The 22,833-nt window shown below is 51.8% G+C and overlaps 2 protein-coding genes across 7 annotated transcripts in view; one reads left to right on the top strand and one right to left on the bottom strand.

The window, feature by feature from the left end:
* SULF2 (sulfatase 2) overlaps positions 1–19,960 on the bottom strand; it is a 134,998-nt gene extending 115,038 nt beyond the window's left edge. For 3 of the 6 annotated variants that reach the window (XM_017877879.1, XM_017877883.1, XM_017877884.1), the window contains exon 1: positions 19,203–19,415. The gene's annotated coding sequence lies outside the window, so the exon portion shown is untranslated. Of the gene's footprint in view, positions 1–19,202 lie in introns of all 6 variants that reach the window. The other 3 variants (XM_017877882.1, XM_017877880.1, XM_017877881.1) reach the window with 3 other exon arrangements.
* LOC108533398 (uncharacterized) lies at positions 15,595–20,168 on the top strand. Its single transcript, XM_017878052.1, has 7 exons — positions 15,595–15,689; positions 15,787–15,897; positions 17,533–17,571; positions 18,371–18,602; positions 18,733–18,863; positions 19,179–19,506; positions 19,748–20,168. The coding sequence occupies exons 1-7, from the start codon at positions 15,595–15,597 to the stop codon at positions 20,156–20,158; spliced, it is 1,347 nt and encodes a 448-aa protein (XP_017733541.1). The 3' UTR covers positions 20,159–20,168.
* Positions 20,169–22,833: the final 2,665 nt, after the last annotated feature.

Below are 22,833 nucleotides of genomic sequence, written 5' to 3'. Positions count from 1 at the left end.
TGACTTCATCTGGAAAGTGGGGACTTGCCTACAGAGTGGATGGTTTAACATGCACGGAGCCTTGCAACAGATCTGTATGCAGCAAGTGCCCAATAAATGCTGGCTTGTGTTCTCTGCTAGGTTTGGGCCACCCAGGATTATCTCACCTCCTTTCTGTAACAGCTCCCAATTTTCTTGGGGATCTGAGGCTGGGTTGGTGGCTCACGCCTGTAATCCCAGCACTTTGGGAGGCCAAGGTGGGTGGATCACTTGAGATCCAGAGTTTGAGATCAGCTTAGCCAACATGGTGAAACCCCACCTCTACTAAAAATACAAAAATTAGGCCGGGCTCGGTGGCTCACGCCTGTAATCCCATCACTTTGGGGAGGATGAGGCAGGTGGATCACAAGATCAGGAGTTTGAGACCATCCTGGCTAATGCGGTGAAACCCCGTCTCTACTAAAAATACAAAATTAGCCGGGCATGGTGGCATATGCCTGTAGTCCTAGCTACACGGGAGGCTGAGGCAGGAGAACGGCGTGAACCTGGGAGGCAGAGCTTGCAGTGAGCCGAGACTGTGCTACTGCACTCCAGCCTGGGCAACAGAGTGAGACTCCATCTCAAAAAACAAAACAAAACAAAAAACCCCAAAATTAGCCAGGTGTGGTGACGTGTGCCTGTAATCTCAGTTACTCGGGAGACTGAGGTAGGAGAATTGAGCCAAGATCATGCCACTGCACTCCAGCCTGGGCAACGGAACAAGACTCCATCTCAAAAAATAAATAAATAAATAAATCTTGGGGGATCCTTTTCTCCCCACCCTTGGTCCACAAAGTTCAAATTAGGCTCCAGTTCTGGAGCTACAAGGCTAGATCGTGGGATCCTAGACCTGGGCCAATCAGAGCCTCCCCACCCCCTGCCTCAGCGACGGGCCAGAGTAATCTGGGTGCTTTGGCCTGACTGGTCAAGAAGAGGCATCCAGCCTTTACAACTGGCTAACTCACTCCATGTGGTTCCAATGTGAGGACCAGGGAAGACAGCGACACCACCTTGTCTTAAGTGGGGTGGGAATGAAGCCAACACACAGAACAGAGCAGTGCTCTGAAATGCAACATACTTGGGACTTAACAGCACTGGACACCTGAATCCAGCCAAGCCTGAAAGAGGAAGATTTGGGTTGGGTTCTTTGTTTCAGGCCCAATAAATTCCTCTTTAAGTAGTTTCTGTTTTCTTTGTAGGTCAGTTTCCCATACTTTGACTCAGGATCAGGAGTGAAATTCCCTTTTTTCACTTAGGTCATTCCTAGTTGCTCTGTCACTTGCAACCAAATGAACCCAAATGGGGGAGCAGGCTGGAGGCAGACGGCTGACTCAAGTGGCTTCCTAGCCACCTTGTGCCCATGTGAACAGAGGCCTCAGGGCATGGCCTGCCAGCCCACGCTAGGCCTCCTCGGCCTGTGCCCAACTCTCCGCCTTATTGAAGGCCAACTCGCCCATCCTTCTTTGACAACAGATAACAGAAGGTGGTGTGGAAAAGCGGAAGGAACCTGGGTGTGGGAATCACAAATTCTGGACCTGACTCGGCCACCCTGGCTGTGACTTGGGCCCTCCCTGACCCTCCGTCCCTGAAGCAGGCCCTGCTCTGTCATTCCCACCCCGGTCGCATGCTGCTCTCTTCAGAGCACTTATCATAACTTATCATAACATATTCTCTCTCTGGCCTGAGTTTTGTTTTGTTTTTTTTTTTTTTTTTTTTTGAGATGGAGTCTCGCTCTGACATCCAGGCTGGAGTACACTGGTGCGACCCTGGCTCGCTGCAACCTTTACCTCCCAGGTTCAAGTGATTCTCCCACCTCAGCCTCCTGAGTAGGTGGGATTACAGGCACCCGCCACCACGCCTTTTTTTTTTTTTTTTTTTTTTTGAGACAGAGTTTCATACTGTCGCCCAGGCTGGAGTGCAAGTAGTTGATCTCGACTCACTTGCAACCTCCACCTCCTGGGTTCAAGTGATTCTCTTGCCTCAGCCTCCTGGGTAGCTAGAACTACAGGCAGGTGCCACCATGCCTGGCTAATTTTGCATTTTTAGTAGAGACGGGGTTTCGCCATGTTAGCCAGAATGGTCTCGATCTCCTGACCTCGTGATCCACCCGCCTTGGCCTCCCAAAGTGCTGGGATTACAGGCGTGAGCGCCCGGCCATGCCTGCCTAATTTTTGTATTTTTTTTTTTTTAGTAGAGATGGGGTTTCACCATGTTGGCCGGGCTGGTCTCGAACTCCTGACCTTAAGTGATCTGCCCACCTTGGCCTCCCAAAGTGCTGGGATTACAGGTGTGAGCCACTACACCTGGCCTGAGTTTTACTTTATAGAGGATCATCCCTCCACCAGAAGCTTGCATGGGCAGGGGCTGTCTGTTGGTTGTGCGACGCCATGGTCCCAGCTCCTGGCACAGCCAACGTGCTAATTCTTCCAGGTAGTCACCCGAGATTTCCTGAGCACCTACTATGCTCCCAGCCCTATTCTCAGTGCTGGGAATCAGGAGAAACAATTCTTCATGGATCAGACACCAAAATAAATTACACAGCGTATGAGGCAATGTGTACCAAGGAGATTAAGTCCTAAGGAGGGAGGCTGGAGTGCTAGGGGGTGAGGGGGTGTAACTTTAAATAGGGTGGGCAGCAAAGGCCTCTCTGAGAGATGACAATTGGGTGGATCCCTGCAGGAGGGGAAGGAACATGCCTTGTGGATATTTAGGGGAAGAGCATCCTAGGCACAGGGAACAGAAAGTGCAACTGTCCTGAAGTAGGAAGACGCCTGAGGGGGGACCGGAAAGGGGGCAAGCATGGCGGCACAGAGCTGAGTGAGGGGGGCTGGGGGTTCTAGCCTGTGGGTGATGTGATCTGGTGTAGTTTTTCTTTTTTTTTTTGAGACAGAGTCCTGCTCTGTCGCCCAGGCTGAAGTGCAGTGGCATGAACATAGCTCACTGCAACCTCATTTCCCAGGCTCAGGCAATCCTTTCACCTCAGCCTCCCAAGCAGCTGGGACTGCAGGTGAGGGCAACCATGCCCGACTACTTTTTAAATTTTTGGTAGAGATGAGGGCTCACTATGTTGCCCACGCTGGTGTTGAACTCCTGGACTCAAACAATCCTCCCACCTCAGCCTCCCAAAGAGCTGGGATTACAAGTGTAAGCCAACATGCCCAGCCCTGATGTAGGTTTTAACAGGATCCTTCTGACTACGTGAGGGGCACAAACTTCAGGGCATGAGGGCAGGTACAGGGAGGCCACTGAGATGACCAGGTGGGAGCAGGTAAGGGGAGAGGTGGACAGTCTCTGGGTATTGTTCAGTGAATGAATGAATAACTGCACGGTGGGAACACTGGAATTGGCTGAATGCTCCAGTTACTAAAAATACTGTGTAACAATTTACTGCAAAACTTAGTGGTGAATTAAAATCCTGCTTTTATTCTCAGAGGCTCCTGATCAGGAACTTGTGCAGGACATGGCAGGAAGAGCTGGTCTCTGCTTTGTAACATCTGAGGCCACTGCTGAGAAGGCTCAGCAAGGCCTTGGCTTGTCTGGCAGTTGTTGCTGGCAGTCGGTTGGCTGCTTGGGAGGGGCTGTGGAGTGGGCACCTCCATGTGGCCGCAGTGTGGCTTGGGCTTCCTCACAGCATGGCAGCCTTGCAGTCGTGTCTGATTTCTCACACAACAACGAGGGTCCCAGTGATCTTCATCTTTTCTGCTGTCCCATGGTGTTCCTTCCACCAGGGCTACACACATCTGGCCAGATTCAAGGGCAGGGGACACAGACCCACCTCTCAACAGAGGAGCATCAAGGTCCCACCATGGATGAGTCTGCAAGGTACCGTGTGGCCATCCTGGAAAAGTCGGTCCTGCTGGGTCACAGAGGCTGGCCAGGCCTGGGGCCGCGTGGGCCTCCCCTGTAGTACATCCTCCCTCTTAGGAAGTGAAACCCGATCTGAGTCAGCCTCTGTCCATCCCTGCTGTCAAGGCCGGGCATTTGTGCTCACGCCCATTTCAAAGAATCCCTGAGCCTGGGCAAGTCCTGGGGTGACCTGAAGATTGCCCCAACCCCACTCTTCCTTCTCACATGACCCAAGGGGGTTAAAGCCACGATGTCGGGTCCAGGGGGTTCTGAGCAGGGCAGAAGGGTGAACTGAAGGGCTCGTACTGGGAGCTAGAGTCACAGCAACAACCTCTCCTCCTTACTCTAGAGAACACATCTGCTCAGTTCTATGTGCTGGAAACACTTCTTCCCATTTTTTAACCACTCCCAGCTTATTTTTAAGTAGAAGGGAAGCCACCTAACAAACCCAGAAAACCCCACAGAAGAATAAGAGCTCATTTGGGGAAAAGGCCCCAACCTCCCCTAGCTCTTCCCTTTTGCAGAGGCGAGAAATTTTCCAACTCAGGCTCTGCCCCTGGGCCCTGTGCTCAAAGCTGCCGTCAACATGGAGGTTGCCCTGGAGTCCAGGAGGGAAGGCTGCTGGCCCTGGGAGCCCCTCTCATCAGGCAGGTATTGGCTTGTCAGTGGCACGATGGGGCGGGGGGGCGGGGGTGGAGTGGTGATGATGAGGTTCTGCAGGCTTCAAATGCGGGTGCTGGGCCAGGGCTCTGGGGCCAGGCTTGGAAGGATGCTAATCATGCCTGGCTGGGCAGGAGACCTGGAAACATCTCCCAACCTGCCAGAACTCTGCCTGGGATAACACAGCTTCTCCTGGGCCAGAATCAACTGCTGCTAGAGTTTTTTTTTACAGGCAGCTCCCAGGAAGTTTCTGGCAAGATGGAGGATTCCAGGGCAGGGGCTCCCGATTTGAGGCAAACGGTACAGCCTGGTCTGCTCCGAAAGGGACGACAGGGCTGATCGTTACCCTCTGTGCTCCATCCCATAGGCCAGGGTCTCAGAACAAATAAATGAATTTTTAAAAGTCTGGTATAAGTAGAATATCCAAATCGGGGCCTAAATTCATTCATTCATTCATTCATTCATTCATTCATTCATTCATGCATGCATTCCCTTTCTTATTTCAGTAAATTTATTTAGAAAGAAAAGTCTATTTTGGCAGAACCAGCACCCATTGCCATAAACCTGGGTCTCTCAAGCTTGGCACTATTGGCATGTGGGCGGGGTCATTCGTCGATGGGGGGACTGTGCTGTTCATCGCTGGGTGTTTAGCAGCCTTCCTGACCTCTGTCCATGAGATGCAAGTAGCACCTACCCCAGTTGTGACAATCAAAATTATCTCCAGACACTGCCAAATGTCCCCCTAGGGGCAACACTGCCCCAGGTGAGAACCCCTGACATATTTAGATGGCAACACTACAAGCAAAGGCAATGACATTGTGGTTACATTCCTGCTTGTCAAGGCCTCTGAGCTTCCCCTTACAGTGGGAGTAGGTCTCCTTGAAGAACATGAAGGAAGAGTTCATGCGATTCCCCGCTTGATGACCCAGAGGCTAGGAGGAGACCAGAAAAGGAAAAGGGAAAAAAGAAAAGTTGAAAGTTTTTACTTTGGAAATGGCATTTCCAATGTAGTCCAGGCCCCACCCCGTCTCTTATCCTAAATCTAGGCCACTTCACTCACTCAGGTCTCCTGCCAGACCTTCCTCCCGCCATGACCTGCTTATGATGAGATCAACACTATTTACGCCCTGCGTGTGGACTGCTAAGATGAAGACTACACCTCGATCCGGTCAATGGGACCTGGTTGGTGGAGGCCAGCGGTCTGGCACAAGACGTGGCATTGCAAGAAGTCTGGATGTTGTCTGGTGACCTTTGGAGAGAGACACGTCTACAGTGGCCTTTGTCTAAAGCAGGGACAAAAATGCAAATGCCTACAAGGGTCGGGCAGGAGACCTGAGTGAGTGAAGTGGCCTAGATTTACGATAAGAGATGGGGTGGAGCCTGGACTACATTGGAAATGCCATTTCCAAAGTAAAAACTTTTTATTTTAAACACTGAGTGGGTTCCATAAAGCCCTGCTGGAGCTTGGCCTGGGAGCTATGTGCAACTCTTCTAAGCTATCCAATCTTTCCTGAGCACCTACTACATGCCACAAGCTAAGAAACAGCAGTGGCCACAAGGCAGGCCAGGCCTCTGTCCTCACAGAGCTGTGACACCTTGGTGGAAGAGAACATGAATGAATGAAGACGAATTTCAGATTGTCTTAAGAGCTTTGGAGGAAGCTGTCAAGTGATAGGATGGACAGTAAATTGGGAAAGGCCTCTCTGGGATGAGGAGGTGGCATAAGAAGTGGCATCTGAGCTGAGAGCAGAGGCGGGCAAGAAGCCAGTTGTGGGCAAAATGCTTTCTACGCAACGGAGGAAGTAAGTGCAAAGGCCCTGGGGTGGGAATGTGCAGAATGAAACCAACATGGTACAGCCAAGCACAGCAGTGTGGCCACAGGAAGCTGGACACCCCTTTGCCCCATCCCATGCCTTCTGGGTAGGCCACACCCGCTGTCCTTTCTGGCTGTTTAGAGGAAGTAGAAATCAGATACAGAAATTCCCACCTCTGTTCTTTGTTCCTTTGTCTCAGCTGTGGACAAAAGCTTCCCTGGCAGGGAGTTACAAAGTTATTTCTGCAAAAGGCCTTTGGCCAAAAGCAATAAAGTCGGACTTGAACAGAGTCATTATTCACGCCTAATCGTGGGCTGGTTCTCCGCCTAGACTGCCACAGTGAGGACTGACAATTCTACCTTTTAACCCCTCCCCTTTTCAGCCCCACATTTTCTTAGCCTAGCCCTGCTTACCCCCACGAACATGTATTTATGTTTCCAGAGATTGTCGTTTCCTTCGAGAAGAATATAAAAGGACTAAAAGGTATTTTGACGGCTCAGTATTAATAATCCAATTACTACTTTCCTTTTCACCCAATCCACAAGCGAGCGTGCCATCCTCAGCCAGCTTGCCCCTGCTATTAGCAGATGAGCTGCTCATTAGCTCACCTTGGAAACGGCCCGACGCTTACAATTATTTCAGAAGCCAGGAGAAGGAGTCAGAAGCAACTTTTACCAAATCACCCGCTACATTTGGAGATGCGAGTGGAGTGCCTTTGGAATGACAGGTCGGCTTCCCAACGTGGCGTGCTGTGCAATCTAATTAGCAGCCAGAAATAGACCGGCAAGTGGGAGGAAAGCCCGGGTCAGAGGCTCTGCAAGCTGGGATGAGTCTGGATCAGTTTTGCCGGCTAGCAGCCTCCCCTGCCGGGGGGACTCACTGGGTGTCACCAGGTGTGGGGGTGGAAGGCAGTCTCACTGGTGAGGCGGGCTCTGGGAGGAGGGAGTGCAGGCCTGGAGCCCAGGTCCCTCATTACTGCGCATGCTCTCCTCTCAGAAGCCAGAAGCAAACTGCCCCCATCTTCTGGAGGGGGATATCGAGGCATGGCAGGGGTTCTAGGAGTTGACTTTGCCCCATAAAGTGGAGAACAGCTTCCAGACCCCCAGCAGCACCTGAGCTATGGGGCCCTGGAGCTGGAGAAGCTGCCGCACAGATTTGGGCATTCCACTTATACCGGACTTTCAAAGTCCATTCATTCGTTTTGAAATGTTCATTGCTCTGCTGGGGTGAAGTCACCTATGCAGGGGCGGTGCAGAGATTTCTAACTATTTTTGTCCATCTGGTCCCCTTCTTTTGACAGCACCCCAGCTTCCTTTTGAGGCCTACCTCCCCTCTGCCAAGATGCCCCCATCCTCTCTGCCAAGGGGTGATCATGTGACCGAGGTCAGTCAGACTTTCTCACCATGTCCCCACCTGTCAAATAGTGTCAAGGGCAGAAAGAAAAAGTAGGGGTGCATTTGTCGCATTGGAATGGAAACCCTCCTCTGGGCGGCTGCTAGTAACTCCTGTGCCAGGGTCCCCAGAATTTCCTTAGTTCCTGCCCTGTCCTTTCCTGAGCCCCCCAGTAAATCCTGTTCCAGCTTGAGGTAGTAAGTGCTGGGCTCTGCTACTTGCGGTCTGTGATGAATGGGTACTTTGGTGGACTCTAAAAAGTCACACTGCCTGGTATTCAAACCCTTGTGTGGGCCCCACCCCATGAAACCGGGCTGGCTTTGTGACCTGTTTTGACCAAGAGAAGGTGGCAGAAGTGATGCCATGCCAGTTTTGCGGATAAGCCTTAAGAGAGCCTCGCAGCTTTCATTTTTGCACTCTTAGAAGTCAGGCTACCCTGAGCCTGCCATACTGTGAGGAAGCCCAAGCAGCCACAGGGCAGAGCCCACATGGAGAATAACTGAGCTCCCATCTGGTGACCAGCAAGAGCTGCTAGCCATTTGAATGAGGTTGTTTTAGACCTGCCAGCTGATATCACAGCTGAAGAACCACCTGCTTAACCCACAGAATCGTCCAAAATAAAATGTTGCTACCTTAAGTCACTGAGTTTGAAGTGGTTTGTTACACAGCAGAAACACAACCCAAGAATCCTCAGTGACACTGATCAGAGACTATTCCCCCAACAGAAATGTCACAAATGACTATGAGGTTAAGACTTTCAACCTCCTGGGCCAATGAACATTTGGAGGAGAACATCATTCATTCATTCCTTTAATCATTCATTCAAGGGCCGGGCACGGTGGCTCAAGCCTGTAATCCCAGCACTCTGGGAGGCCGAGACGGGTGGATCACGAGGTCAGGAGATCGAGACCATCCTGGCTAACACGGTGAAACCCTGTCTCTACTAAAAAATACAAAAATCTAGCCGGGCGAGGTGGCGGGTGCCTGTAGTCCCAGCTACTCGGGAGGCTGAGGCAGGAGAATGGCGGGAACCCGGGAGGCGGAGCTTGCAGTGAGCTGAGATCCAGCCACTGCACTCCAGCCTGGGCAACAGAGCGAGACTCCGTCTCAAAAAAAAAAAAAAAAAAAAAAAATCATTCATTCAAACAGCCAGTAAGCCTAGCACAAATGGTACAAAGATAAACAAGCTTCGAAACCTCCTGTTCTAGTGAGGGCATCACACACAGTGCCTCAGTTTCCTTACTTATAAAGTGAAGATGATATTAGGCCCTGCTTCAAAGGCTTGCTGTGATGAAATGCTGGGCAAAAGTAATCAGTAGATATTAGACATTATTATTACTACACACTTGCAATGCACAATGTTAGTGTTAGCGTCTAGGGACACTTAAAACAATGTCCCTGGAAGTGTAGCCATTTGGTACAAAGTATCACAATGGGAGACGAACCCAAATGCCTATGGTGGGCTGGGCAGGTAACGTAATCGGGTGAAGTGGACCCATAAGAAAACCGCACACCCCCCTTCCTCTTCAGCTCTCATCTGGCCACTTTTGGTAGAGATAGAACAGAGAAATATTGCTCCACAATGAGAAAAACAGAAGGGAAAGTGCCATGAAAAAAAGTCAAATGAACTGGTTCACAATCTCAGGCTACAGGGAATGGTGGGGACCCCATCTCCCCACTTTTCAGAAGAAGCTGAAAATCCAGATTTTTAAAATGCGAAATCTCGTAGTTGTTAAAAATCTGACAACTTTCTAAAAGGTTCAAACAAAACATTTCCGTGAGCTGAACAGAGCCCCTGGTTAGCTGGCCTGTGATATCCTATTCTACCAGCATGGCAGAGCAAGGAGAGACTTCGTTGTGTCTCTTTCCTCCTTTATAAAACGGGGCCGGAAGATCCCCGCGTCGCTGAGTAGTTACACATTCAAAGGATGGAGCACCTAAACCACCACTAGCCTGTAGGAAGTGCTCGGTAAATGTGAGCTTTCAGGAGGGTACGCTGGGGAGCGGGAGCGGAGTTTAAAGAGGCTGGTCTCCTGGGCTGTGACAGCTGTTCTTTCAGGAAGGGACAATTTAGGGAAGGGAGCTGTCTTTTCAAGGGCAAAGGCAGAAATATTCAACTCAAGAGCCCTCATTACAATGTCACACCACTGACCTGGAAGACTAGCTTGGCCCAAGAGTCATCAGAAGTGGGGGGTTCCACCAGCCCTTCTGCAAGGCCGTGAGGTCCCTGCTGTGGCATTAAGGGGACGATCCCTCCTCTGCAAGCAATGCTAGCACAAAACCCCAACTCTGGCACCGGGGAGCAAGTGAGTGTGTGTGAAACCAATCCTCCCAGCCACCCGCTTAGCTTTTTGCAAATGACGAACAGGTTTTGACATCCTTGCCCTGAGCAGTCACCTTCGAGTAAACACGCGAGCCAGATCTGCCTGTAGCTCTCCAAGCCTCTTTCTCTTCTTGCTTACTCCATTCAAAAAATATTTACTTAGTATCCAGATTGCCACCCTGGTTCTTAGTCCTGCGGATACAGTGATGAACAAGACAGACGATGTCCCTACAAGCATAGAGCTTACTTTTTAGTGAGGCGAGAGAGGACAAAGGACAAATAAGCAAACCAGGCTAATTCCAGAGAGTGGTGTTATAAACATAAAACAGGTTGTCCTTCCAGCATTCTAGGGAGGTGACATCTGAGCTGAGATCCAAAGGATCGGAAGGAGCCAGGCCCTTTCACAGTGTTTGATTTAGAGGTAAGAGCAAAACCCAATCCCGGACCAATGAAACAGAAAGCAAAGTCTGCTAGGGTGGGAGTGTTCTGGCAAGGATTTTACTCTCTGATTAAAAGAGAGACAGCAAGGAGTCCTGCCCTATAGTCCCACTTTGTAGGGAGATGCGACGTCTGGAGCTGTGGCAGCAATATTGAGACTACGAGGCAACAAGGCCAAAGACATGATGAAGACAGAAGAACAGAGGCTTCAAAGATCCTGGGACCTTGGATGACACTGTTGTACTGAAAAACCAACCCCTGGACTCCCCCGCTTTGGACTTGGTGTTATGTGAGAATTAAATGTTTCCATTGCATAAGCCACTGTCAGTCAGAAATGTGATTCCTTACAATGAAACCATTTCAATTCACATTCAAATGATCAGGACTCTAAGCTACTAAGAATTATAGTAGGCTTTCCTGGTCTTTGAAATATCCAGAGAAGTGGACTGCAATCAGAAGTCTGTGGATAGTATCTGTCTCGAGGGCAGACCAGAAATGTGGCTTTCAGATGGTCTGATTTTCACCAGACAGGTACATCTCCAAGGCTTCTATGAGCTGACAGTTTCTTCAATCTCTTTTCAAAGAGTTCCAGACCAGGTAGGGTGGCTCACGCCTGTAATCCCAGCACTTCTGGACAGTCGCTTGAGCCCAGGAGTTTGAGACCAGCTTGGGCAACATAGCAAGATCTCATCTCTACCAAAAAATAAAAAAATAAAAAAATTAGCTGGGTGTGGTGGCCTGTGCCTGTAGTCCCATCTACTTGGGAGGCTGAGGTGGGAGAATCACTTGAGCTTGGGAGGTTGAGGCTGCAGTGAACTGAGATTGTGCCACTGCACTCCAGCCTGGGTGATAGTGTAAGACCCTGTCTCAAAAACAAAAAAGCTCCTCTTCTCTGGCTACTGGGGCGGGTCAAGACACCCACTGGGGTCCTGACCATGAGCCAATAAGAAAAGCTATTGGCCACATTCTTCCCCTAACACATCTGGCTTCCACCTGGCCAAACACATCTTTGGTACTATTCCTGGTCCCTGGGGATTGCCCTGTCCACCAACTTACACACACAAGACATGGCCATAACAACTCTGAGTTTGGGATAGAATTCATCTAAGATTCAAGCTGGGCCCAGGTGTGCAGAGCAATGGGCCAGGTCTTTTATAAGATGATGCTCCATGGCAGAGGCCAGGGCCACTGGGCAATGTGTGCTTTGGAAACACATTAAGAGAACGTGGGGAATTCAAAATATTCTGGTTAGAGAATTCCACGAAGTCCTGGTCTGGGCTGGAGGAGAAGCTCTGAAGGCCTTGCCAACAGCTGTTCTACCCAGAAGGCATCGTGCTGCCTGAGGCCCGAGATCCCACATGACCTTAAGCAATTTCCCAAGGGCATCTGTGGCAGAGCAATGAATATTTAGCTCTGTCTGTTAATCACTGAGAAACCAGGCAATAGAAAAGGGGAGGCTTAGCCCGAGCCTTCAGGAACTTCTTGGTAACGTCAGAGAGGTGAGCACGTGGGATGTGCTAAAAATATTCATCAAATAGATTCATGACAGGCACTAGGGAGAGGTTGGGGGGAGAAAACCACACTAGAAAACAAAACACATTCTCTCTGGATGATTGTGTCCACTCCCACAGCTTAAAATAACATCGATGCGCTGATAACTCCCAAACTTAGGTTACCAGCCCCGACCGGCTGCAGACATCCACATTCACCACCCACTGAGTTTTCAGACATCCAGGTGGGGTTCAACTCAAACCCAACATTTCCACGTCAGAATTCCAGACCACTCCTCCCCGCAAAACTTTCTCTATCTTCCCTATTTAGCAATCACTATGCACCAGGCTGCCTAGTCACCTTTGATTCCTTGGCAGGATACACCACGAATATTTGGGCTGAATCATTTTTCGTTGTGAGGTCATCCTGTAAGTTGCAAGTTTAGCAGCATCCCTGGCCTCTATCCTCTAGATGTCCCAGCTGGGACAACCTGTACTGTCTCCGGATAGTGCTAAATGTTTCCTGAGTGTCAAAATCACCCTCAGATGAGAATCAAAGCCTTTTCCCTCACTCTGTAATCCAATCCACTAGGAAGTCCTGTGGGCCCTACCTCCAAAATACATCTCCAATCCCCATTTCACTCCATCTCCATTGATATCACCATGGTCCAAGCCACTCTCGGACCCTCCCAGATGCCTAACAGTCCTGGTGACCCCACTTCCATCTGCATAGCATGCCTCTCACAGGAGCCAGCTGGATCTTTTCGAAACACAGATCATTCTCTGACTTAAAACCCTCCAATGATTCTCCATTTTATTTTTTATTTTATTTCTTTTTGAGAGGGAGTCTTGCTCTGTCGCTCAGGCTCGAGTGCAATGGCGTAATCTCAGCTCACTGCAACCTCCACCTCCTGGGTTCAAACGATTCTCCTGCTGCAGCCTCCCGAGTAACTGGGATTACAGGTACGTGCCACCATGCCTGGCTAATTTTTGTATTTTTAGTCGAGATGGGGTTTCACCATGTTGGCCAGCCTAGTCTTGACCTCCCAAAGTGTTGGGATTACAGGTGTGAGCCACCACATCCAGACAGTTATCCATTTTATTTAAAATGAAGTCTAAAATTTCTTAGCAAGGCCTGTATTTCTCATCTCCGATGTGCCCTCCCCCACTTACTCCTGACCCTCTACCCCACTTGACTATTTTTTTTTTTTCTTTTTTGAGACAGAGTCTCACTCTGTTGCCCAGACTGGAGTGCAGAAGTATGATCCTGGCTCACTGCAACCTCTGCCTCCCGGGTTCAAGTGATTCTCATGTCTCACCCTCCCAAGTAGCTGAGACTACAGGCACATGCCACCACGCCTAGCTAATTTTTGTATTTTTAGCCGAGATGCAGTTTCACCATGTTGGTCAGGCTGGTCTTGAACTCCTGACCTCCAGTGATCCATCCGCCTCGGTCTCCCAAAGTGCTGAGATTACAGGTGTGAACCACTGCGCCTGAACTACCCCACTTGACTATTTGTGTTCGGAGCAGGTGTCTGGGACAGGCCTCTCCCATTGCCTCTGGGCCTTTGCACTGGCTGTGCCTTCTACCCAGCATGTTCTTCCCCCAGATCTTTCCAAGGTGGACTCCTTCCTAAAATCTAGGTCACAGCTCAAAAGGTCATATCCTCACAGAGGCCTCCCGATACCCTGCCTAGAGTTGCCTCCCACCCCATCACATCATGCAGTCATCTTTATTTTTTCTTTTGAGACGGAGTCTCGCTCTGTCGCCCGGGCTGGAGTGCAGTGGCCGGATATCCGCTCACTGCAAGCTCCGCCTCCCAGGTTTACGCCATTCTCCTGCCTCAGCCTCCCGAGTAGCTGGGACTACAGGCCCCCGCCACGGCGCCCGGCTAGTTTTTTGTATTTTTTAGTAGAGACGGGGTTTCACCGTGTTAGCCAGGATGGTCTCGATCTGCTGACCTCGGGATCCGCCCGTCTCGGCCTCCCAAAGTGCTGGGATTACAGGCTTGAGCCACCGCGCCCGGCTGTCATCTTTCTTTAAAATTTTTTTTTTGAGACTGAGTCTCACTGTGTTGCCCAGGCTGGAGTTCAGTAGTGCAATCTCAGCTCACTGCAACCTCCTGGGTTAAAGTGATTCTGGTGCCTTAGCCTCTTGTGTAGCTGGAATTACAGGCGTAGAGACAGGGTTTTGCCATGTTGGCCAGGCTGGTCTCAAACTCCTGACCTCAAGGGATCCTCCCATTTCGGCCTCTCAAAGTGCTGGGATTATAGGCATGAGCCACCATGCCAGGACTAGAGCATTTTCCCTGCCTTCTGACAGCCCCTGCGTTAGACAGGAAGACAGAGGCCCACGCTCCAGAGCCCTCTTCCCCAAAACCTCCTGCCGGTATAGAATATACACGTGACACACTGGTCATGCCCCCCAGCATCCAGGACCCTCCCTGGAAGTTTGATTCAACAGGGTCTGGTCTTTGCCTTTTCAAACAAATACTGCCAGATGATTCTCATGGTGGGAGGTTGGACAAACACTGCCCCTGGCTCCCAGAAAGCACAGGATCAAGGCCAGGCCCTATCCTTCAGATAGTAAGGCGGAGAAGTCAGGCTTTGATGTCTGCTGGCCCTGGTGGAGGGAGAGGCACTGCCCAGGCAGCGTGTTTCCCCGGTCTTCACCATGGCCAAAATGGAGATGGGTCCATCTGGCCAGCATTGCTCACGAGTGGCCCACCATCGTAGGCACTGGCCATTTGCCTCTCCAGTAACCAGGCTTCCCTTTCACTGGGGACTCCCCCTGCTGTTTCCTTCCAGGGTTTGGGGTCTCAGCAATCAGCATCTATCCAGCTCCAGGGAGAGGCCTTTGAGCCTGGCTTAAGCCGATTGTTGGCAACTCATTTCCTCAGCCAGTTACTGGTTTGGACAAAAAACAGTCCAATCAGAGGGAACCATGGGCCCCGGGTGCGCACTGCCAGATCAGAGGCTTGTTATTTCCTTTTGGGCTTAAACTAGAGGGGATGAGACCCCTCTGCTCCATGACATTTGTCCTGACACCCAAGTTACGATAACAGCCAGTGCTTACTGAAGGCTCACCTGGGTCAGATGCCCTGCTAAGCACTTGACACTGATCATCTCATTTCATGCTTACCACAAGCAGGAGACAGGTGCTATGATCATCATCATTTGTTGGATGAGAACATCAAGGCACAGAAAGGTTAAGTAGCACGCCCCAGATCCCACTGCTGGGCAGAAAGCCAGGCAGTCTGGCTCTCCTCGCCATGGTGCCCACAGCTGCCAGGGACTACCCGCCCCAGAGCTGGAGAGAGACACCAGCCCCATGGAAGGCAGAGGAGCGGTGGAGAGGAATGGATTCTCATGACAAAACCTGAGCTGCAGGTCCAGCTGTGTCTGAAGCTAGAGTTAGTCACCTTAGGACTTTTGGTTATGAAAACCAGTAAGTTCCCTTCTTTTCTCCTTAATCTGGCTTGAGGTTTTTTCTTCTCTTTTTCTGTTGCTTGCAAGGGAAAGAAATCTGATTACTTTACAGTCCTTCTAGGCAAGTACCCCTAACTGATCTTCCATTTACAACTTGCACACAGCAGCTGCTCAGTAAACGCAGATGGACTGCTCTCCCTTCCGGTCCATTCACCGCTGGCTCTGTACCCTGACACCCAACTGTGGCCAGCCCAGCGCCTCTTCCCCTTTAGGCTCCAAGTGAGGCCTCGTTCCCTAGCAACCACCCCAATTAGGCAACCATGCCATTTATCGGGATGCCAATTAATTATAATGATCTTAATGCTCTCCCAATTAGACAGCGCCTTCAATCCGGCTGGGCCAGGGGTGTCTGTAGAATCTCCACCAAGGCCCGTTCCAAGGAGGCCCAGAGAAAGCAGGTCTCAGGGAGGGCCCCCCTTATCTGCAGGTCAGCATTGAGATGCCCCCATTTTCCACATCCACCCAGGCCTGACACAGAGCACCCTGGCACCACCCCCAGGGCCAGGCCAGCGAGACTCCATCACCAACCACAGGAAGGTCTCACCTCTAGGAGAGCTTTCGCCCTCTGGCCCCTGTGCTCTGTCTGAGTGGGCTGAAATCTTCACCTCGGTTCCCCTGGCTTTTCCATCAGCTGCATTTGATGTGCCCTTTGCATTCTGACTGGGGGAGGGGAGAGCGTGTCTGCTCACAAGCAGAAGAAAAAGCACCAGGCAGGCACATGTTTTCCTTGGGGCAAAAAACCCCAAATACAAACCCGGGACTCTCTGTGTGAACAGTGGGGGTTTATGGAAAGTTGAAGGGCTTCAACTTTGCAAAGTTTGACTGTCTGAAGGTGTTTTCTTCCCCTGCATATGTGTTTCTTCTACATCTGGGACAAAGGCCAAGGTCATGGAGGAGAGTCCAGTGGTTCCAAGTGGACTCTGGAGCTTGAGGGCCTTTTGAACCCCAGCTCTACCTGAGATCAGCTGTAGGCAAGTCACAATCACCTCGGTGCCTCCGTTTCCTCATCTTTAATATGGTAACAATTGCAGTACTTACCTCATAGGGTGGATTTAATGAGTGAGATATCAGGGCTTAGATCAATGCCTCAGATCAGGCCCATACCAAACTACTTAAGTGTTATCAATTATCTTAAGTCTGGACTAAACCTCTGAACTACAAGCTGGTCAGAAATGCTGATATTTTTCTCTAGGACAAGGATTCTGGACTCCTTCTGCAGGACTGAAGTCTTAAGATCAGATAATGGCCAAAGCTTGACAGAGTTGGGTGATATTCTGCCTAGTTAACCCAGCTGCCCTCTTGAGGCAGGTCCAAGCAGATAAACCAACCAGTGCCAGAAAAAGTGAGAAGGAAATGTTATGTCCCAAATCAGGTGTGAAACTGCGTATCAACTGGGTTCTCTGGACAGCAGCTGAACTTGAGGACACGCGCGTGCACGCATGCATGCACACACACTGCTATGCTGTCCTCCTCCAAGACCAGACTTTTACAATCAACTCATCATTCTACTCTCGTTTGAAATTTTAACATGTTATTAGGGTTTCAGAAAAAGCCATAAATTCAAATAAAAAACCCAAGAAGTACACACAAAGCTCAAACCCCAAACCCACACTGACTCTCGGCTGTAGCAGTGATGCCAGCATCACGGCTTTTATGTACATAAACTTGGCCAGGGAAGGAAGAGGCCTTCATGTACAAAGGTCCAAGATGCCATCCGCCAAGCCCACCACCTTCGCCTTTCAAGCTGCTTATTAGAACGCTAAATTGCACACCTGACAGGCTGTCTGGATGAGTTTTCTCTTCTCTATGATGTGGGACAGGTGAAGCTGGGAGAACATCTCTTATAGGGAAGGGGCCTTCATTCTGTCCTCCCCACCCCCTTCCTATACTTAACGATTGGCTCTAATTTAATTAGAACCCTCTGGTGGTTCTGTAATGGGAGGCGGAGGCTCAGTCAAGAAATCCCCTTCACTATTCACTACAAGCTGAAATCCGGAGAGCGCGCAGATCCGGGGTGTCCTCCAGAGAAAGCCCTTCTCACCTGCTCCCTGTCTCCCCCCAGAACCTGCTCCAACGCAGCCTCCCCGTCTCTGCACCAAAAGTAGGGGTGGACCCTGTGGGAAACAGGCAGGGGACAGATGGAGGAGCGAGAGGGCGGGAGTCCCAACATGCACAGATGAGCAAATACCCAGATTGAAACGTAAGCTGAATGTAATTACTTGGTTAATTAAATATTGACTTTTAACTCAAAAAGTGATTAAAACAAGCTGCAGGAAGACTGTCCAGAAAGGGGGGCAGGGAATGAATCAAAGCTTTCAAGGAGGGGAGGAGGAGGGGTCGTCACAGGCAGGTCTGGCTTGCTCTTCCTACTGTGTGCTGGGCCTACAGCATGCAGGTGGGGAGCTGCGGACCGAGGCCAGTGTGCAAACTAAGATTGCAGGATTCCCCTTCCATCTTCCACCCCAAGACGGCATCTCTCTACCCTGCTGCCCTCCAAGTGAACCGGCAGCTTCTGGCGCGCAGGAGCCAGATCCTGTTCAGCCGCGTTTCCCTGGAACAGAACGCGGTGCCTGGCACGAGGGGGTGCTCCAGAAATGCTTGTAGAACGAATGAACGAACTACTATAAGGAATGTTTGTTTGGAAAAGTGCACTCCTAGAATTCACCGCTAGACTTCTGAAACCCCGAGGAGTCGAAGAGGGGAGCATCTCTCCGCCAGACGATGGAAACTGGTTCTACCCTGGCCTGGGAGGAAGTCTGCCTTTTCGATCCTGTTTGTCCTTTCGATGTCTGCGAGTTTCCAATCACTCTGAAGATCCGGCCCACTGCTTCCCCGAGTCCTGCCCGGACAAGCCCCACGTGGGCTGGCTTCTAGCCGGTCCCTTGGGTCTAAACCCCAAGGGTCAACAAGGCCATGCCCCTGCGGATGGTGGGGCCCAGGCGCGCTTCCCCCGGGGCCGCCTGGGCTCAGTGTGGCGCGTCCGCCGGTCAGGGGCGCGGCGGGAAGTCCTCGCCCGCCCAGCCAGCCAGCGGGGTCAAACAGGTCATCCCCCTGCGGCCGGCCGGCGCCGGAGCCTCCCTCCTGCCTGCAGGGTTCCACCTCCGCAAGCAGCACTGGGGCCGGAGCCGGGCGGTCGGGACCGGCCCGGGCTCACCTGGGCGGCGCTCGCGGCCGGGCTTCACGCGGAGGCTGCCGGCGCCGGAGCCCCGCCCGATCCCTGCGTCCCCTGCCACCCACCTGCCCCCCACGCCCCACTCACCAGCGCGCCGTCCGGCGGCCTCACCGCGCGGGCGCCACCGCTCTGCCGCAGCCCGGCCGGCCGCGGGGCGGCAGGGACTCCGCGCTGCCGCCGCTGCTGACTGCTGCTGCCGTCCGCCGCCGCCGCATCCCCCGGCGAGCGAGGCTGCTGCTCCCCTCCTGCCTCCTCCCGCCCCCCAAGCCCGCCGCGGCTGCCGCGGCGCCCCGGCCCCCGCCCCGCGCCCGCCCAAGCCAAAGTCCCGCTCCGCGCCCCGCCCGGACCGCTCTTAAATCGCCCCAGCCGGCCGGCGCGGCTGCCCCAGCCCAGCCCTTGCACGGGCTGCGCCCCTGCCCGCCGGCCTTCCGGCGCAGAGGAGGCGGGCGCGCTTCGGGCGGGGAGCGTCGGCTGGAGCGCGGACGGCGGGGGCCGGGCGCTGGGGGCCCAGCCCCAGCCCGGGTGCCCTCCTGCAGCCCTCCGCGCGCGAGCGCTTTTACCTCCGGCTCGGGGGACGCGCGGCCGGCGACCCGGCTCTGCCTGTTCCCGGCGCACGGCCCCGAAGTCCAGCTCCGGACGGGGCAGTGGACGCAGAGCTGGGGTCCCGGCGGCTCTCGGCCTCCAGATGCCTCCGGACCCGGCTGGCCGCGCTCCCGGCGCCGAGCGCGCACCCTCGCCGGGAAACACAGACGCACACTCACCCGACACACTCTCGCTCCCGCTTGCCCTCGGCGGAGAGTTGAAACAGATGTGGGATTCGCCCAGGAGCTGGAAGCGAGGGAGGGAAGCGAGCCAGAGCCGTGTGTGCGTGTAACACACAAACCAGGGGGCATCGCTAATAAATCAAATATCGTGATAAATTCAGGAGGGCCATCGATCAGGTCCACTTGGCTGGAAACGACGTGAATCTGCCTCTTTTCTGCTTTCTTCTCCTCTCTCGGAGCTGGAGGGAGCCAAGTGTTTCGCGGGGCGTGCGACAGCCCCGGCTGGGCGCTCCCCTCGTAATGACACGTTAATAAATGTTTTCTTTTATCTGCTTTCACAGAACTCGCCCCGGTCTGCAAACACTCGACTGCCTTTGCTGAAAGCCTCGCGCTCGCCTCCAACCACACACATTTGCCATTGGAGAGGCCGGCGCCGGCCGCGACCCCGCAGCTCAATCGCAGGGCAAACCGAGCTGCCCGTGCGCGCCCCAGAGCTCCCCGAGAAACTAACTTGGGCTCAAGTGAAAATAGCAGCTGTTGCCCAGAAATGGCCCGGGAGTAGCAAAGAAAAGAGAAACCGGCTTCTTCCGAAAGGGGAGGAATTCGACTCAAGGGGGTGCTGTCTACCGCGGTTTCCGCTGTCCCTCGCGCCACAGAAGAGGCCGGAGGGGGACCGGCCTGACGCGGGTGGGCAAAGAGCGAGCAGAGAACCCACCAGCAGCTGCAGAAAACACAGCCGAGTTGCTTGCTAAGGGGAAACAGACGCCGCTGTAGGAAAGCACTTGTAAGCAGCAGTAACTTATTAAACCTTGTGACAATCTCACACAGTAAGTTACTATGCCCGTTTTACCATGGAAACCAAGAGAGGTTTAGTAACTGTCCGAAGATTGCATAATTATAAGTGGTGGATCCTGTGAAGTCAAGAAGCCTTAGCTCCAGGCTCATGCTCTTAAATCCTAGGATGTTTTTACTTTTCAACCTAGCATCTCCTTTCTCTGGTGTGATCCTCCATGCTAGACTTGTCAGACTTAACGAATAAATACAGACCTCCATGGGGAGGAACTTAGTACTAAAAAATTATTCATTTTTAAATCTGAAATTCAAATCGGATCCCCTGACTGGGTTTGGGGCTCTAGGCTCCTCCCCATAACATCTGTTAGCCACCCCAATCAAGTTAGAGCCTAAATAAATCAGAAAAACCTTGAACTTGCTTTTCCAAATCAGGTGCTGGCCCTACCATTGGCATCACTGATAAGGCTGATCAGCTCCCACCTTCTTTGCCTTGGGACGGAATGTCAGGCTTCACCATCATAGACCAAAAAATAATGGAGACCCCTCTCCCTCTGTCTCATCTCTGTAGAAGGACATATATATCATTTAGAATTTTCTAGTAGTGCATTAGAAAGTAAAAAGAAACAGGTGAGGGTAGGGCACAGTGGCTCAAGCCTGTAATCCCAGTATTTTGGAAGGCCAAGGTGGGCAGATCATTTGAGCTCAGGAGTTCGAGACCAGCATGGGCAACATGGTGAAACCCCATCTTTACAAGAAATACAAAAATTAAGCTGGGCATATTGGCATGTGCCTGTGGTCCCAGCTACTCGGGAGGCTCAGGTGGGAGGATCACTTTGAGCCTGGGAGGTCAAGGCTGCAGTGAGCCATGATTGTTCCACTGTGCTCCAACCTAGGTGACAGAGTGAGACCCTGTCTGAGAAAAGCAGGTAAAATTAATTTTAATGTTAATAATATAGTTAACCTAGTATATCCAAAATCGATCTCTTCATGTAATCAATATAAAATTATTAATGAGATTTTTACATTATTTTTTCTTACTAAGTTTTGTAAGCCGGTGTACATTCTAAACTTAACAGCGCATCTCAGTTGGGACCAGCCACGTGTGTCTCAGGGTTTCCATGCTGGACAGTGCAACTCCGGCAGGTTCTGCAGTCAATGGCTGTTTCCACCAGGTCGTCTCATGTAATCCTCCTGACAATCTTTTCAAGAAACCCGATGCTCAGAGAGATAAAGGGTCTTGCCTATAGTCAAAAACTTGGCCAGTGGGATTTCAACCCATTTGCTGTCCCTGGTTTTGGGACGTGTAGCCCACTGCAGAAGCAGTTTTCTTACTGGGTCCTCAGAGCCCCTTGGGGGTGGGGTCTGGGGCCTGGAGTGGAGGAGGGAGGCCCAGGAATGGGATCTGCCTTCCTCCTACTTTTTATGTTGGGTTTTGGAGAATATTTCAGGGGTGGGGAAATTTCCACAGCAAAAAAAAGTTTAAAAAATACCCACTGCATTACCATACTATGCCCTTTGGGTCTCGAGTTCCTGAACGTGGCTCTCTCATACCCATATGGATCTTGCCCACAATGTTTCACTCCATCCTTCTCTGCTCATCAGGCAACCCCAGTCAGAGAGGGGAAGCTTACAATCCCTTCTGGGGCTGTGGGCCTGGTGGACATGTGGCATTTGCTTATCTTTTTGGATATGTTGTTTCCATTGTTGCTGGACATTACCAAACATGGTAATGTCTGTGTTGGCCCCTTATTCTTCCTTAAGTAGATGGGGACAGATCTTGCGTGTGCATGCATGTGTACCTGTGTGTCTGAGCATGTATGTGTGTGTGTGTTCATTGTAGGCAGGTGCTATGGGTCACGTGTTTTAGTCTGGACTTAACTTACTGGCTCAGACACCCATGAGGTCAGAGGGTCTGCATAGCTCCTCTGGCCATGTTTCTTCCCCCATAATTCCCAGCAAACTCCCTTGTCCTCTGGGTTCAAGGCCTTAGCCTGTTTTCGAGGTCCTTCCAGGCAGGTGGGGACCGGAGGCCCGTTCCAGAGCTCGGAGCTGGGTGTCTGGGATACGTGAGGGGCCCTGAGGGCTCACATGTCCCCCAGCCTGGCAGCCGGGTCTGGGTGGGGCTCAGCAGAATCCTGGGCACCCCCACGGCCTCCTGATACTCCAGCCCCTGCCACCTCTACCCACACCAAGACAGTCTTTCTCCTCCCATGTCCTTCATCCCCCATGACATCTCTTGGTATGATCCTGACCATCCTAGCTGGACGATCAGGCTTTTCAGGCTCCTCATGCCGCCCCATTCTCCCCAGCATTGTTGATTTAACCTCAGGGGGACCTTTCTCTTGATGCCTCCATGCCTCGTTTCTTCCCTCTGCAGATTCCTTGGCAGCCCTTTTGTGCAGAACGCCCGTCTGGTTCTATCTCCCTTGCAAGGCCAGAGTAGCTGTTTTATTCCCTTGACTCATATGTAACAATTAAAAAAAAAATCATTCTTGCTATGTGTTTCTTTATTTCCATCAAGAGGTTGAAACTCAATCTGATTGTCTGAGCACTTCTGGCTGGATTTGGGTTGGAGTCGATGGGATTTTATGAGGGTTGTAAAAGTCAAGCTTTTAACATGTCTCAAGCAAATTGG

Source organism: Rhinopithecus bieti, unplaced genomic scaffold, assembly GCF_001698545.2.
Source record: "Rhinopithecus bieti isolate Rb0 unplaced genomic scaffold, ASM169854v2 scaffold_10347, whole genome shotgun sequence".
NCBI lineage: Eukaryota > Metazoa > Chordata > Mammalia > Primates > Cercopithecidae > Rhinopithecus > Rhinopithecus bieti.
This window is presented reverse-complemented; position numbering and strand designations above follow the sequence as displayed.